General features: G+C 41.5%; 1 protein-coding gene and 1 long non-coding RNA gene across 6 annotated transcripts in view; one reads left to right on the forward strand and one right to left on the reverse strand.

The window, feature by feature from the left end:
* Positions 1–5840, forward strand: part of HS3ST3A1 (heparan sulfate-glucosamine 3-sulfotransferase 3A1) — a 378323-nt gene extending 372483 nt beyond the window's left edge. For all 5 annotated transcript variants that reach the window (XM_079903874.1, XM_079903876.1, XM_079903875.1 and 2 more), the window contains one exon: positions 1285–5840. In XM_079903874.1, the coding sequence (XP_079760000.1) occupies positions 1285–1906 (622 nt within the window). In that variant the 3' untranslated portion in view covers positions 1907–5840. The remainder of the gene's footprint in view (positions 1–1284) is intronic.
* A 6085-nt stretch (positions 5841–11925) lies between these two features.
* LOC307177101 overlaps positions 11926–17579 on the reverse strand; it is a 191837-nt gene continuing 186183 nt past the window's right edge. The window contains exon 3 of the long non-coding RNA XR_013824974.1: positions 11926–17484. This is a non-coding gene — a long non-coding RNA (uncharacterized lncRNA). The remainder of the gene's footprint in view (positions 17485–17579) is intronic.

Consider the following 17579-nt stretch of genomic DNA (forward strand, 5'->3'; position numbering starts at 1 on the left):
ATTAAGCTATTGATCAAAAGAAAAACTACAGGAACATCTCATTAATGCATATGGATGACAAATCCAAAGCAAAATAATGATGAATCAAGTCTAGGACTATATTGAAAGAATAATATACCATGATCAAATAGGGTTTACTCCAGGAATAAAAGTGAATCTAATATTAGGGTACTTACCAGTTTGGATCAGTGGATCAAAGGACAAAATACATTTTGTCATTGCAATAAATCTCCCAAATACATTTATCTAATATTGACTTGAACAATGTCTATTTCTTATAAAACTTGGAATTAGCAAGACGGTGCCTTAAAATTAGAAAAAATATATATATGTATTTCATATATATAATAAATAGTGGCTTTAATGGCAGTACACTTTTGGAAGGATAAATAGGTTTTATCTCTCCTACTCACAGTTTTGGACTGGCTTCGAGACCCATCACTTCTCAGCAGGAACGCATGCTTGAGCTAGGTAGCAATCTCCGCTCCATCAAGACTCCAACAGGATTTCTTTTTTCCACAGGACAAAGTGATTCTAACATTCATCTGGAAGAATAAACAGACAAGAATCATTAAGAACGTTTTGAACAACAGAGTCAGAATTTACTTTGATATACATGAAAATATACCATAATGTGATAACTGGGCCAATGGAAAGAGGAACCAAGATACTCAGACTACTGGAAGGATGGCATTTGAAATTATTAGATAAAAGATGGATTATTTCATGTCTTGTTACAGGAAAATTCAGGAATTATAAAGAGAAGTACTTTGTGTACTATGCAATGGTATTATGTTGACTGTAACTGCTTTGTTAGAAAACTACAGAAAGGGCTCAGGGTATTTTAACACCATCCCATAGTCATACAATTGTGTTTATTACACTATCCTAATTCACCTAAAGAATTAGATCAAGGTTATTTTCTTACAGCCTTGTGGGTTGATAATTATAAAAAATAAAAATTACACAGCGCATATTCTATGCCAAGCACTTTTCTAAGCTGTTGAGGTAGATGAATACGTTTAATCATCACAACAACCGTAGGAGATCGGTAGTGTTATTATTTCCCATTAAGTACATCCGCGAGGAGCCAGGGGTGCACAGCCTTGCGTCTGTGCGACTTCTCCGCGATCACGGTCACACATCTAGTAAGCGGAGCAGTTAGTACCTCAACTCAGGCTCCGGGTCTGTAAGACCCTCCCTCTGCTGGGAAGGAGCTCGCGGTGGCAATCAGGGGAAGGCGCTCAGTTTTCAGGCCCTAACGTGCCTTTCTGCTCCGCTCAGGGACCTGATGCCGAGGACCCTGGAGGGGCAGATCACCATGGAGAAGACGCCCAGCTACTTCGTGACGCGCGAGGCGCCCGCGCGCATCTCGGCCATGTCCAAGGACACCAAGCTCCTGGTGGTGGTGCGGGACCCGGTGACCAGGGCCGTCTCGGACTACACGCAGACGCTGTCCAAGCGGCCCGACATCCCCAGCTTCGAGAGCCTGGCCTTCAGGAACCGGACGGCGGGCCTCGTGGACCGGGCGTGGAGCGCCATCCAGATCGGCCTGTACGCCGAGCACCTGGAGCGCTGGCTGCGCCACTTCCCCGCCCGCCAGCTGCTCTTCGTGAGCGGCGAGCGGCTGGTGCGCGACCCGGCCGGCGAGCTGGGCCGCGTGCAGGACTTCCTGGGCCTCAAGCGCATCATCTCCGACAAGCACTTCTACTTCAACCAGACCAAGGGCTTCCCCTGCCTCAAGAAGGCCGAGGGCAGCGGCCGCCCTCACTGCCTGGGCAAGACCAAGGGCAGACCCCACCCCGAGATCGACGGCCAGGTCCTGCGGCGGCTGCGCGACTTCTACCGGCCCTTCAACCGCAAGTTCTACCAGATGACGGGCCACGACTTCGGCTGGGACGGATAACCTTATAATTTAAAAAAAAAAAAAATATCAGAAGATAATATATTTTTTTACCAATCGGTAGAGAAGAGGCAGTTTAATATTTGCGCTGCTGATATTTCAGTATTTTTTTCCCATGAATGTTGTTAAAGAGATTGTTCTCGCCTCCGCCCTCACCGTCATGTACAACTGTGCGCGCAAACATCTGGAGAAACAAAAAAGGAAACGTGCAGGCATCCAACTAAATTCTCTCCGTTTTCACTTCATGTTTTATAGGCACAGTTGTTATGAAGTACGAGCATCAGCTGCCGTGAAAACTCTTAAGGAACTCCTGAGGGTATAGCTCGTGCTCTCTCTCCTTTTTTAACAAAGCCCGGATAAGACTGATGTCTACCCTTATGTTTTTCTCCCTTTAGTTTTTCTCCTGTGCCACTTTTTCTTAACCCCTTTCCCAGTTGGTGATTCTGTATGTTTGCACATCACTTCCCAGTTACCACAGGGCTTTCAAGTACAGTGTCTTTCTTGATCCTTACACTCAGATGTGATATAATAACATAATGCACGGCGATTATTACCCCCGGTTTACAGATAAGGAAACTGAGTCTCAGGGAGCTTAAGTGATGTGTCCTAAGGCCAGATGGCGGACTATGGACAAAACCTTACCTTCCACTTGTTCCCTATTTTGTGCCACTTTTTCCAGTGAGAATGGGAAAGGCACAGACAGCCTTTAGAAATGGTTAGCTAGTTTGGGGACCAACAGAGAGGGTTTCCTGTTGCTTTCTAAGTTCTAGGCTAGCCTCTATGGCACTCAGACACCTTACACAGTTGTACTCAAGGAAACCACTCTGTCTTGAACACAACATCTTTTAAGAGCCAATCTTGGGTTGTTAAAGCACCCTAAGACATGGATATCTCGACTCAATTGAAGTTGAGAGAAATTATTGGATCCTTGTATGGAGAACAAGATGGCCAGTCACACTAGGAGTACAAGGTGTGGTAGGAGAAGAATTTACCTATTCTTGTTTTGACTGTATTTTCCTTTTTTTCTTAAAGAAAAACCCACTTCAGTAAGAGCTTACAAATATGAATCTCATTTTACAAACCTCTTTTTTAACAAAGAAAATCTGCCTCTCTTTGTAGTATCTTATTTCTAAACTTGCAGCTAGTACTAAAAGAAGGTCAATCAACATCTCATTTACAAGGCCCCAATTTTTCATGGGTGGAGGGAGGGCTGTCACTTTGTCACTTTATTTTTCCCCATTTCCTCTTTGTACCAGTTATAACCTCATATTCGTTAATATTTGGAAAACAAGAAGTGCAGATATGGGTAAAGTGGTGATTTTTCCTCTTCTCCCATCTGTTTCTGCCTGTTCCCCATTTAGATAGCTCAAATAAATCAATAGTTTATTAAGAGTATTCCTCTCCTCTCTGAGTGGGCATTAACGAGATTAGCATTAATGGGAATTAAATTGGTTTAGAGAAGAGCACATATGCACAAACTATATAAAACATTCATAATTAGTCTGTCTGTCAGCAACATTTTTATTACAGGTTTAAACCCAAGAGGAAAATGTCTCCAATCTCATGGAAATTTTCCATATCTGCTAAAATGTAAAGGACCAGCCACTCCAGTATTCTAAAAGAATATTCTTCTCCAGTGTTGTCAATCAAAAGAAACTAAAGTTGTTTTAAAATATGTAGTTTCATTGTGCATTTGACATAGATGCTGCATCGGGTGAAGTAAATATTTCTTGAGACGTCTAACACGGGATTAAAATGAAGGAAAAAAGTTTAAGTTTCTAGCTATTCTATCATTGCTCTAAATCTCTGGATTTATTAATTCTCTTTTACGGGGGTTAAGTAAACCCCCAATCCAGGTCCCCTTTCCCAGCCGACAGCCTTCCCTTCTAGGCCCTCAGTTTCCCGATGCTACAGCCTGTTTTTTTGTTCTACTGGAATCATCACTACCAGCAACAAGAAACGCATTTTAAACTCTTTTCGTCTTTTCTCTTAACTCACGTTTGTGCTTCTGACTCCCTAATAAGCATGTGCCGGACCTTCTGCGAAGGTGGCTTTTGCACAGGGACACAAGTGCATCTGACAACTGTATTCAGCAACCTTCATCTTTTTGTGTTAAGAAATAATAAAAGAACAGAATTGAGTGCAAAGAACCTCTTCTTGCATGTAGATTTTTTGTTTGGTCATATGATTTTTAAAATGAATGACTACAGAGCATTCCAGGAAAGCCTTCTAACTTCTAAGATTTCATAAGAGTGGTAGAGGTTTTAGATCCCAGCCAAGTGTATAAAGATCTTGGGTCAGTGTTACCTCAGAACAGGAATTTTCCATTTCTGCCTTTATGTGGTACTTCCTCTTGTTGTACACGGACTTGGCCTCGGATTTCGTTCGTCCATTTGGCTACATCAGATCCTAGGCTGTGCTCTTGATTTGAACATTGTAATCATCCTTCCTCCAAGCTCACCCCTCTTAGGGAACAACCAGAGGTCTACAGCTTCATTCTGAATCGTTTGCTTTTGAGGCCACACCTATAGTGTATAAATTCTTCCAGTAACTAAGAAATTTTAAGGGAGATTAATTTTGTCCTATTAACTATAGATTAATAAGCTTCTAGAGAACAGATATTTATTATTCCAGAAGTATTAATCCCACTGTAATTTTCTTATTTTCAAAAATCCTCAAAGTTAGAATAAACCTGAATGGTAATGCGGATTAAATCCCCATTTGGCACTTGAGTCCTTTCTTTAGCTGGTTATGCAGGGGTTTAAAACATTGATGTGTCTCTAAATTAACTCTTGATTTTACAGTTGTAAAGAGGATACGTTTCTTCTAAACACCTGCATCCTGTTCTGTCAGCTGAGACCTGCCAAATCTGTTACCCATGAAGATAACCAACATTTAATATGTGAATAAATGTGTCTATAAAGCGATAATAGCTTATATTAATGTAGCAGATTACCCTAAGTACATCTTCTCCCCTTAAACCAACACCTACTCTCCACTTACATTCCACCGTACAGATCAAAAACTAACACTTAAGACAGTGGCTCTCAACGAAAAGCAGTTTTTCATTCCAAGTGATGTCTGGAGATATTTGGGGGTCCCAAGCATGGTGGATTATAGATGCCATCTAATAATGTACATGAGAGCCTTCATAACAAAGTATTATCACACCCAAAATGTGTGATAATTCTTTGTTATCACACATAGACATCAGCACCTCAGTGGTGCTGAGGTTTCCAGTTGACGAAGAAGTACACCAGTTACAGCTAGTCTGTGTCCAAACCAGACTTTAATTAAGGTTTGGCTAGTAATTCTTTCACTCACCGCTCTAGGTTTTCTCTTGAAAACCTTTCCTTCTCTAACTCTGCAAGTGACTCCACTGTAGTAACTAGATCAGTGTTTAAGGGTGTGCTTTGTCAAGAGAAGTACTAAAGAGAAGCATCGCTGAGCTGGGCTTTTTACAACTGACATACAGGAGCAGCTTGTAACAAATGGATCACTGCATTTCTGGGAAGTGGAATCAGTCAGCTTCGGGTGGAAAAATGTCATTCTGATAAAACATTTCTGAAGTCTTTTTCAAGTTCAAGTCTTGCAGCTTCAGTTTGCCTCCATGAGAGTGCCATGACAGTATTTCTTGTCACCTGACACAACCAAGTGTCGAGAAATAGAAGTAAATGGCTCGACTTCTGTAAACCAGCTAAATCCAGATAGATGTGCTATGGTTTACAATTGGCCCTGAATGGCTGAGTAATAGCAAAGGAAGATGAATTCTTACTGCCACATTTTCTAGAAACCCCAGGTCTTTATATGGGCCCACCACAGAATCAAGGAAGAGACAATCGTATGGTTCCCCAAATTAAGAAAATATGGCTCACCATCCAGTGAAAGTCTTAGTGTAGAAATAAAACACCCACCTGTTCTCCTATTGCATCCTGTAATCACTGAGGAAGAAGGGGACTTTAAAAACCCAAACATCAAGAAACGTCAGCGCTACTGCAGAATTTATGGTCTTTGAAATATCTTCGTCGACGTGAAGACAGATTTGCATTCAGAGCCTCAATTATATGGTGAAAACCATGGACAGGGAAAGTACAGACCTGTTTGTCACATCATGAAATTGTGGAATGGCAGGTCTTTCGTTTAAAGCTTAAAGAAATGAATTTTGGAAAATTACAAGGCAGTGCAACCTCAAATACAGAGTAACAAAATAATGGATTTTCGTTACGTCAGGAGGAAATAAAACTGAAAATAGAAATTGCTTCTAATATATGAATCCATCGTGGGACATTTAGGATATTTAGTTAGTATGTTTCAGGCTATAACCCTAATTATCTAGTTAAATTTCCAACAGTTGGTTGTGTTCTTTTAATAGCTATAGGCTCAACATCTTAATTCTCCTCTAATTTTACTGTCAAAATAAAAAGTAACAATACAGAGGGATCAGACATTCTGTTGTGAGTCCTTTTCATCCCCCAGTTCCTGGGTCTGATATTTTAGGTATATTCGAAGGATCACATGTGATGAGAAATGGCATCCTTCGTTAGCTCCTCCTGGCTGGTACACGATGAGGCCAGATTCCTAGGTTGGCGCTAACTGATAACTCCTCAGGGGCATTCAGGTTACTGTCTGGTCTAGACGTTGTCCAACTATGGTCCACGTCCCCAAAGTCACTTTATACTAATCATAAAGTGTTTACCATCCTTGGGGGCTTGTTTTCATCACAAAGAGAAGTGATGTGCCTTTTCCCCTCCTACCTCCTAGACCCCCGCTTCCTTCACTTCTCAAGTAACTTCTCCCCCCATCCTGCCTGTGTCCGCTGCTCCCTTGTGTCCTTACGGGCTTAACCCTACTGGTCTAAGTTCTGCCCTCTCATCAGAAGCACCATACTTGATGGTGTCCACTTCACGCTTCAGATTCGTGGGGAAAACCTTGTGGTCCACCTGGGGCAACTGCTCTGAGCTTTAGCTCTACGGAAAGTAGTCTGTTTATCTGATGTAGACACCCAGACAGATGCAGGTCAGATGAGTTTCATTTTCCCAGAGAATACTTGCATTAGGAAAACAGGGCCCAAAGGAAGATGGATGAAACAGAGGTGAAAGTTGTGGGCACATTTTTGACTGGAGCTGGAGGTGTTCTTGGAACCTCCCAGGTTCCCAGGGCCCTGCCCTTCATCCCTGACCTGAAGAACCAGGGTCAGCAACTTGGCATTCCACTCCTGAAAGGTTGTCTGCCTCTGGTCTGGGCAATGGCATTTTCCTCCCACCTGTTTTCCCACAAAGCCTTATCTAAGCTCAGGTTTCTTTATTTCAAGCCTGCAACAGCTGTTCAACTAGGGAACAGTAGGAAGCAAGAAAATTTTGCAGTCATTTCACTGCAGTTTTTCAGAGGGAACAGAGTTCCTGATGAGTTACTATCAACTGATACCTTCAGAGCAAAACATAGTTCTTGTTTCAGACCACTTGATCTTACCCCTTAAACCCCAGATCAGTTGTACTCTGTCATGAAAAGTCCAAGTAAATATTCTAGAATAATAATAACTTACCTTTATATAGAATGAGTCAAAGCACTTTTATACTGTATTTAGGCCTGAACAGTTTTTTTCTTCTTTTTCTTTCTAAATTAAAAAAAAAAAAAGTTTAGGCTATTACAGCTCTTCAGCATTTCCAGCGAACTCCACATTTCCCCTCAACTGAATAACTTACAAATATCTTTTCACCCCTTTTTTCCCACCCTTCTTACTTCCATATCATCTTTCTTCTAGGTGACCTTTTACCCTGCAATACTTTCTTGTATCAAAATCTTTATGCCAAACGTCATATTGCATCTTTATTTTTTGGGTTCCTGCCTTTCTTTTCAATGAGACTCTTAGTTGTCACTTTTCCCTTTTTGTAACCATCTGGCCCCAGAACGATACCTTGTTTTCATTTCCCAACTTGGCCTTGACTCTCCCTTCTTTGATCTACTTTACCTTTTCTTAGAGTGTGCCTTTTCATTTTCGGAAAAGTCCTCTTTAGAGAAAAATCCCCTTCCCACTAGCGTCTGAGCGTCTGGAATTGAGAACTTACTTGGGGATGTAGCTTTCTGATCCCTTCTTACCCACTAAGATGCAAAAGCACCGAACGGCATTGGCTCCCAACTGTGAAATGATTGTGTTGAACACGTTTAGCTCTTCCTCCATCTAGCTGTAAATAATGAGCTCTTTTTCAGACTCTTTGGCCTCTGCTATTTGAGTAAAAAGTTCCGTATGAGCTGAATGATAAACTCCGCTAGCCTGAGCCATATATAATGAATACACAGAAAAATTGGAAGCAGATCTCTTTTGACCAGCATCATCCTGTGTCCTAAGTTAAGCTGCAAATCTCCCGTGTGATAACAATGCCCAGAGTCTGTTTCCCTCATCAGTCCTTCGATGTGTGTCTCTAGCTCTCTCGCCAGTCTGTTCCCTGCTTGTTCAGGCCCATTTATTCCTACGACATTTTCATTATTTAATTGACTCTGGCTCCAGTTTCTCTAGCCTGATCGTCATCCTTTTTACTGTCCCCTCCTTTATTTCTCCTCTGGCCACTGTGATGTCTGCTATGTGTCTAGAACTGTGCTGAGTCTGCCTTTGCCTGACCCTTCCTAAGCAGCCCTTCTCATTTCCTACATTACTTAAATTTTTTTTCTCCACTCACTGTTTGAGGCCAGGGATAGAGCCGTAATGATAAATAATATGATTATATAGTCATTAGATTTATCTCACACTTCAAAGTTAAATATGCCTTGAAAAGAATCCATGACCTGCCCACTCCATCCATTTTCTTAACCCTAGCTTCCTTTAAAAAAGAAAAAAAAAAAAAAGATGTTTCATTTCATCAGCTTTTTCTGTGCCTTAAAGATGAAAACCCATGTCCTGTGGATTATTTTGTGAACAGTCTTGATTTGACCAGAAATGATGAACTCTTGCATGAATCATTCAGTACCACTAAACCTCAATTTTCTCATTTATTTTAAAAAATGCACAGGATAAACTGTACTGTCAAGCTCAGTCCAACTGAAATGTCTGGAAACATTTTATGGTTGGAGCTGTCACAATTATTTTTCTTCTGTCTCTTAAAATGCTTATCATTAAATCAATTGCTTTACCTATTTCCCATAGGCCACTAAAAACTGTGACCAAAATTTGCTTTTATTAATAAGAATCAGTGCTAGCTGGCCACCAAACCTTTCCTTCCTCTATCACTTAGCTGCATTTGTCAATGTCGGAGGAGTGATGACTGCCCTTGAATTGTGTGTTTCTTCCTATTTTCTCTGCAATCCTGGCATTCTCACTCCTTGACTGTAAGGCCGTTATCTTTTCTGGATTCTGAAAAAAAAAATTCTGTTTAAAAAAAATGGTCCTAAATTACCAATGGCATTTTTTATGGAACTAGAGCAAAAAATCTTAAAATTTGTATGGAGACACAAAAGACCCCGAATAGCCAAAGCAGTCTTGAGGGAAAAAAACGGAGCTGGAGGAATCAGACTCCCTGACTTCAGTCTATCCTACAAAGCTACAGTAATCAAGACAATATGGTACTGGCACAAAAACAGAAACATAGATCCATGGAACAAGATAGAAAGCCCAGAGATAAACCCACGCACCTATGGTCAACTAATCTATGACAAAGGAGGCAAGGATATACAATGGAGAAAAGACAGTCTCTTCAATAAGTGGTGCTGGGAAAACTGGAGAGCTACATGTAAAAGAATGAAATTAGAACACTCCCTAACACCATATACAAAAGTAAACTCAAAATCGATTAGAGACCTAAATGTAAGACCAGACACTATAAAACTCTTAGAGGAAAACATAGGAAGAACACTCCTTGACATAAATCACAGCAAGATCTTTTTTGATCCACCTCCTAGAATAAGGGAAATAAAAACAAAAATAAACAAATGGGACCTAATGAAACTTAAAAGCTTTTGCACCGCAAAGGAAACCATAAACAAGACGAAAAGACAACCCTCAGAATGGGAGAAAATATTTGCAAACGAATCAACGGACAAAGGATTAATCTCCAAAATATATAAACAGCACATGCAGCTCAATATTAAAAAAAACAAACAACCCAATCCAAAAATGGGCAGAAGACCTAAATAGACATTTCTCCAAAGAAGACATATAGATGGCCAAGAGGCACATGAAAAGATGCTCAACATCACTAATTATTAGAGAAATGCAAATCAAAACTACAATAAGGTATCACCTCATACCAGTTAGAATGGGCATCATCAGAAAATCTACAAACAACAAATGCTGGAGAGGGTGTGGAGAAAAGGGAACCCTCCTACACTGTTGGTGGGAATGTAAATTGATAACAGCCACTATGGAGAACAGTATGGAGGTTCCTTAAAAAACTAAAAATAGAATTACCATATGACCCAGCAATCCCACTACTGGGCATATACCCAGAGAAAACCATAATTCAAAAAGACACATGCACCCCAATGTTCACTGCAGCACTATTTACAATAGCCAGGTCATGGAAGCAACCTAAATGTCCATTGACAGACGAATGGATAAAGAAGATGTGGTACATATATACAATGGAATATTACTCAGCCATAAAAAGGAACGATATTGGGTCATTTGTTGAGACGAGGATGGATCTAGAGACTGTCATACAGAGTGAAGTAAGTCAGAAAAACAAATACCGTATATTAACGCATATATGTGGAACCTAGAAAAATGTTACAGATGAACCAGTTTGCAGGGCAGAAATTGAGACACAGATGTAGAGAACAAACGTATGGACACCAAGTGGGGAAAGCTGCGGGGGGAAGGAGGGGTGGGATGAATTGGGCGATTGGGATTGACATGTATACACTGATGTGTATTAAATTGATGACTAATAAGAATCTGCTGTATAAAAAACTAAATAAAATAAAATTTAAAAAAATTTTTAAAAAAAGGTCCTTAATAACAGTTTCTACTTTGGGACTATCTTGATCCATCCATTTTGGGTCTTTAATTTACAGACTACCTCCCACCTTGAACGATAAAATATAGCCATAAAGAAACTCATTCATGCTTGTGTTAACCATATCCTTCATCATCACTTTGATCTGGCCCAGACAGACCATGCTTTTCCTTTGACATATGCTATTTTCCGTGGATTTTCTATACTCTGGCTTTTCCCACCCCCTGCACCATTCATTCCCTGCTTGCAAAGGAAGAAGACAGAACCTCACTCTGTGAATCCTTTACTACTGAGAAAATGCACCATTGACAACCATTTGGAAATGGGGACCATACTTCTTGCCTCTTGATCAGCAATACAAATGCCTTCTGAGTCTAGGGTTTGCCCAAAGATTATCCTCAAGAGACCAGAAAAGGCACTATCCATTGTGCCTAAGGGCCTCATAATTAAATCCAGTTGGCATGGATTTGTGGGAATTTACTTAGTTTCCAAGGATCTTTTGAACTCTTTTTAAAAGGGTCCTTAAAAAAATTTTTTTTCGGTAAAGCACACATAAAATCTACCATCTTAACCATGCCGTATATAATCCGGTGGCGTTAAATACATTCACAGTGTTGTCCTGTAACAGTCACCACCAACCACCTCCAAAACTTCATCCTCCCAAACAGAAACTCTGTACCCATTAAACAATAACTCCCCATCCCCTTCCGCCAGCCCAGGCTGTGTCTATCCTGTTTTCTGTCTCCGTAAATTTGACTCCCCTATACGTACCTCATGGTAGAATCATATAATATTTGTCCTTTTGTGTCTGGGCTGTTTCACTTACAATGTCTCTAAGGATCCTTCCACATTGTGATGATCCTTTATTTTTAAGGATAAATAATATTCCATTGCATATATATATATATATATATATATATATATATATAATTTCATTTATTCATCCATCTTTTGAAGGACCCTTGGGCTGTTTCCGCCTTTTGTGAATGATGCTGCTATGAACATGGGTGTACAAATATCTGCGAAAGTCTCTGCTTTCAATTCTGTTAAGCATATACCTCAGAGTGGATTCCTGAATCATAGGGTAGTTCTGTGCTTAACTCTTTGAGGACCTGCCAGACATTTCAATAGCTGCTGCACCATCTTACATTCCCACCAGCAAAGCATGAAATTTCGAATTTGTCCACATCCTCTCCAACACGTGTTATTTTCTGTTTGATTTTTATTTTATTTGAATTGTTTTGATAATAGCGATCCTAATAGATGTGGGGGGAAAAGGATGCCTTTTTTCTATTCTTATTCCTTAGCTCAAAATCTTTGTTTCTGGCCCTTTCCTTCTTCTTGTCATTCTTCTTGGGGCTTTTAATTTTTTTTATTTTTTAAATACATAGACTTGTTTCTCATTTTCCTTGCCCTTTCCTGACCTTTTCACCCCTCTCTGTCCCTCAGATGAAATCAGCTTCCCCCTTTTCGTTCCACAACAAGACCCAACTCATCCTCTGTTTTCTTCCACGGCTTCCTGGGCTTCTTCCCAACATTCCCCTTCCCAGAGACCCTCCTGATCATCTGTCCTGCAAGCACATGGCGGCTTCATCTGGATGGATCCTGATTCCCCCAGCTTGTCTGGCTTTTCCGTTCTGGGCTCTGGAAGGCGACCAAACGGTACCTCCTTCTTGTCCTCCCAGTAGCATGGGGCCAGGGTACACAGTCAGCCACAGGCACACGGCCTTCCCCGAAACCACGTTCAAATTCACCTTGATCTGAAGTGCTGCAAGGCTCTTGCTTTATTCCCCAGCTCCCCTTCCTCATTCTCATCATCTGCTCCCGGCTGGCAGCTGTAACTTACAGGAGAGGCTGATGGAGCCGTGTGAGAGACAAGGACAGCCCAGTGCAATGGAGACCATCCTCTGAGCTCCATTTGAAAGGAATGATGACGATGTATTTTAATTTTAACTGGCAGTGCCAGATCACCTCACATCCTTCTTAAGCCCGTCTGAGCTTATTTTCTAAGTCTTTAATCCCGAGGGTCTGTGTAAATTATTAGTTAAGAGCATGGATATTTGATTTGAATTCTAGATTTATTACTTTCTAAATGTATTAATTTATGAAGACCCTGGGAAACATACTTAAGCTTTCTGTGCCCCAGTTTTCTCACCTGTGAAGAAAGGATGACAATAATAGCACTTAAAGCACTGACTTGACATGAGGGTTGAATTGTTATGTGAGGCGCTGATATCCATGCCTGGCGCACAGCAAATAGGATGTAAGTTTCAGCCTTTCTGTTTGCTACTGTTTAGGAGTATTACAGACCCCCTCTCTTGCTTTTAGGAAATGACTGTTTGCATGAACACGTTTACATACAGGTGCATCCCTATCTTCCTATGCATTTCCAGGTCTTTTTGCACAGAGATTATGCAATTTGGGATAACTGCACTCCATTTTAAGGTTATTTTACCCTGAAATTAGAAGACTGCTCTTACACTGGAAGTTTCCAAATCCCAGGGGTGGAAGGAGCAGGGAGTAGCATAAACCCACTGATGGAGTCTGTGTTTGTGACCCCTCAGTCACCTCCCCCGCCTCTATTTTGCAGAAACAAGTCATGGGCAGGAGGGAGACCACTTAGGCTTGCCCACTGTAAGTCATCCTACAGAGAACAAACCCGTGGGGTTACTTGGTGGAGTGACCTGTGGGTCTCCCCAGGGCAGGGCCGGAGCAGACCCCATAGCCTCATGTCCCACTCTCTTGTGACTGAAATTCCTAGGGCTCCTAGAGTCTCACTTTACTCCTCAGGAAGTAGAATAGATGGTTTTGAAGGCTCCCACCAGCTCTAAACAAGGATAAATGCACGTTCTGTCAAACCTGAAAAGATGATCGCTTGGCTAACCCTGATGATGACACATTTTAATTGTGGCCACTTTAAAGTTTGCCCAAGACTTTTGACACCAAAGGCTAACTTTTTTCTTGGGAGTCAGAGCCCCTGAAGGTGGATATTTTCATGTTCATCACCGAGTATCCCTCATAGCCCCTAAGTTCAATGGTTCTTCTTCAGTACTACCTTTGCAACTACATGGCAGAGTATTTTCTTTATTTTAAGAATTATTATCACCGGCCCAGTGGTCCAGCAGATTTCCTACTAGCCTATGCCACACCCCACTTCTGCAATCATCTGGTATGGAGACAACGTAAATTCACATTTTCTGTTTTTATTACAAGAGGAAGAAAGATGATGGTTCGGAAGTTTAAAATAGTGATAAGTTTAGGGAAAAAAGCCTAATGAGAGATGACTCATATACTGGCAAGGGTGCTGTTCAACCTCTTCGACTATAAACTAGGTTAATAAAACTGGGATGCTGTGTCTATCAGACTGTTTTGAGGTCATGGAATTAATTCACGATTACAGTTGCAAAACCTCAATATGACAAAAATGCTCTTCAGCAGCACTTCTATAAGATGAAGATATTTGCCAGGAAATAGGACTTAGATGCTATGAAATAAAACTTTACAAGTCTCCCGGCCTTAGAGACTAGGGCTATTAGCATTTTATATATCTATCAAATTGGTTAAACAGTTTTAGCTTCCCTGACTTTCTGAAATTAAAAGTTGGAATTTTTCAAGGGTACATCTGGGTTTCCTATAGATTTCTGCAAACATATTAAGGTTCATAAAAAAACAAGCAAATTCATAGTTTCCCTTCATGGTTTGGTTCCGTTAAGCCAATTGTACATGTTTGTTTATTTTCTTCCCCTGGAGAGCAAAGGCAACTGAAAGGAGACCATTGGTGGTCGTGGATGTTGATTTGATGCAATTTATTTTCTCATGTTTGTTGAAGTAGAAATACATATATGCTGTATTAAGGGGGCACTCTATTTGAAGTTCCAAGTTGTTTGGTCGTATTTGATGACAATTAACTTTTAAAAAAAAAAGCCTTTCAAAGCTCCTTTAAAGTATTTTTCTCTGACAGTTATCAAAAAGGTAGCTTTTATGTGCTTTAAGTCTTTAAATTTCTTTTTTAGTACTGCAAATTTTACCCCATCTGAGACAACTGACCGTTTCCTGTCTCTGAGGGAATATAATTTCTTCTTCTGTTTTCAGTCCATCATTCTTGATCAGTTCTTACAAAAGCTGCTAAGGTCTTTTATTCAAAATGGTTCTCTGCGAATTTTCTTAATTCTTTAACTTTTCTACTCTAGTAATTCAAACTAGACACTGTTTAATGTATTAATTACATTTAATGTATTAAGACTCGCTGTGACAAAATTACAAAAAGGAAAGTTAGAGGCAATAGTAACAAATTTAAAATTTAAGCTTAAGGGAATTCCCTGGCAGTCCCCTACTTCCACTGCGGGGGGCACGGGTTCGATCCCTGGTCAGGGAACTAAGATCCCGCATGCCATGGGGTGAGGCCAAAAAAAAAAAAAATTTAAGTTTAAAATTGGAAAATCCCATTTTAAATGTATTTATTAAATTTGCACCACTGCGCCAGGTTTTCTATCTCTTTCTATGTAACATAAAATATGTATGTTTTCTGTGATAAAGGTTTAAGGAGTTTAAAACATCTGTCTTCACATATTTTGTTGGACACTTTGTGTTCCGTGTTATTTGTTTTTAAAAAAATATTGTGTGTTTTATATTGTATGTAATAAACGGCACCCGTCTCATACGATACAGGGTCTGCTGCTGTCACTCACTGGTGCTTCTTTATAGTACATTCCTTATTATTTTACACGGAGATTCAAGTAAAGTAATTCTGATTGGGGGCCAGTAGCTGGTGAAACTCTTCTTTGAATCCCCAGCCTCCCCACCGTGGACCGTCCGTCAGGCTATAATGGTATTTGACCCAAACCTCCCAGGACGGATGGGATTGTTGGGGGTGGTGTGAAGGCACGAGAAAACACGGTGCCGCCACAGAGAAGCGTCTCAGGATACATAAGCTAATGAACTGATTTACTGTTTCAGGTCCCTATGGAAGGGCCAACGGAGATACAACGGCACCACTGTGGGGATGGTCTTAACCCCTCATCCACTCCCGCCTGTACCCACAGAAGATGCCATTCTTTCATCTTAGTGCTCTGATGTACGGAACCCCGATTCCCCTGAGAATCCTCCCCAGCCACATGCTTTGGGAACCTCCTACCAAGTGACTGAAGCCCCTGCATGTGATAACCCTATTTGCCATCCCTGCTCTAGAATTCAGGGAATGAACTCTAGGAATAAAATGGAAAAGTGAGGCTTGGAAGGGAAGATGGACAAGATCCCCAGGGTCTCGAATGATAACTTACTCTTTTATAGTATGTCCAACTTAATCACATTTCAGCTTCCCAGACCTACAGCTGAAATACAGGCGCCCAGCAGATATCTGGGTTCCCAGAGATCGCAGAGTCAGACGATAGTGTTTTCAATTTGCTTCACTTTCCTTTGTTAATAGGGGTATTAATGACATCAGATCTGTAGAACTGTTTTAAAGATTCAATAAAGTTGCGTGCATCAGGTTCTGAGAGCAGGGCTTGGCCAGTGACAGGTACTTGATAAACGTGAGCTGTCACTGACATTAACATCACTCAGGACCAAGCAGCTCCCCTCCTAGTGAGGTCTGGGAGGCGCCTCTGACCACCAACACGGCCTCTCTTGTGTGGGCTGGGAGGAACCCCACCCCTGCTCTAGGGACAAGCCATGTGAAGGAAGTGGCAAACTTGCTTCCCTCTAAGTTCACCACGTCACGTCAGAGTGGATACGTCTGCAGGGTCTACAGCATTGTGTGAATCGTAATAAACTTCCCCAAGGCAACCCGATCCCGGCCCCTCACTGCGCTTCCCGTTAACTTTTACTTCACCTCCGAAAGACCTTCACAGGAAATGTGGTTTTAAAGTGTTGGAGGAATTTGTCAGCAGGGAGCTCTTTAGTTACAGAACTCAGGAGAAGTAACCAGGGCAGGAAGTACATCTGTTCCACAGCACCAGGCTGCCCTGGTGGGTACGCACCTCTCCAGCTCAGGGGAACTCTGCACACCCGCATCCCGTATAACCGCCATCTGCCCCAATAAATCCCGCACCTACTGCTAGTTAAAACCAGCGGCGTCCTGGGATGCAATGCTTGATTCATCAGCCACTGATGAGGCTGGGAATCCAAAGACCTGTCCTCTCTTTCCTGCTTCATTACATTCAAGAGCAATTAAGAAAAGCTATGTTGTCATCACACGCCTGGCAGTAAATGCCGGGTCAGTGGGTGAAGCTGCAGCCTTGAAGCAAAAAAGGGTCAGCCGCACTACACATCTTCAGGATGAAGCTAACGAAGGTCACTGTCACAGGCTTGCTTGCCTGTGTCTCTCTTTTACTGTCTAAAAATAAAAAAGGATGGACACACTGACCTCTTTCCAACAGAGCAATGGAAGTCGGACCCAGCTGGCCCTCAGGGACCTTCTTCTTGCACAATGGATCATGCTTTATAGTTGAGATTCTTAAAGGAAAGTTGCTCTTCAACCTGACGTATGGCTCAGGGGCCAGGAGTCTGCCGACAGGCATGAGAGGCCTCCCAGATTTATGAAGTGTTCTGAGATTCCAACTTCCATTCCAGGCCTGGTGGGCACATAAATTCCTTCTCCCTGTGCGTCTGGGTGATGCCCTGTAGCATTCTGAAGGGCTGTAATGGGGAAGGTGGGATGACATTAAAGAATTCGGCAAATCACAGGGTCTTTTTTTGCCTGTGCTCCAAGCAAAAAGCATTTGAAAAGGAAT

This window comes from Stenella coeruleoalba (genome assembly GCF_951394435.1).
Source record: "Stenella coeruleoalba genome assembly, chromosome: 19".
Taxonomy (NCBI): Eukaryota; Metazoa; Chordata; class Mammalia; order Artiodactyla; family Delphinidae; genus Stenella; species Stenella coeruleoalba.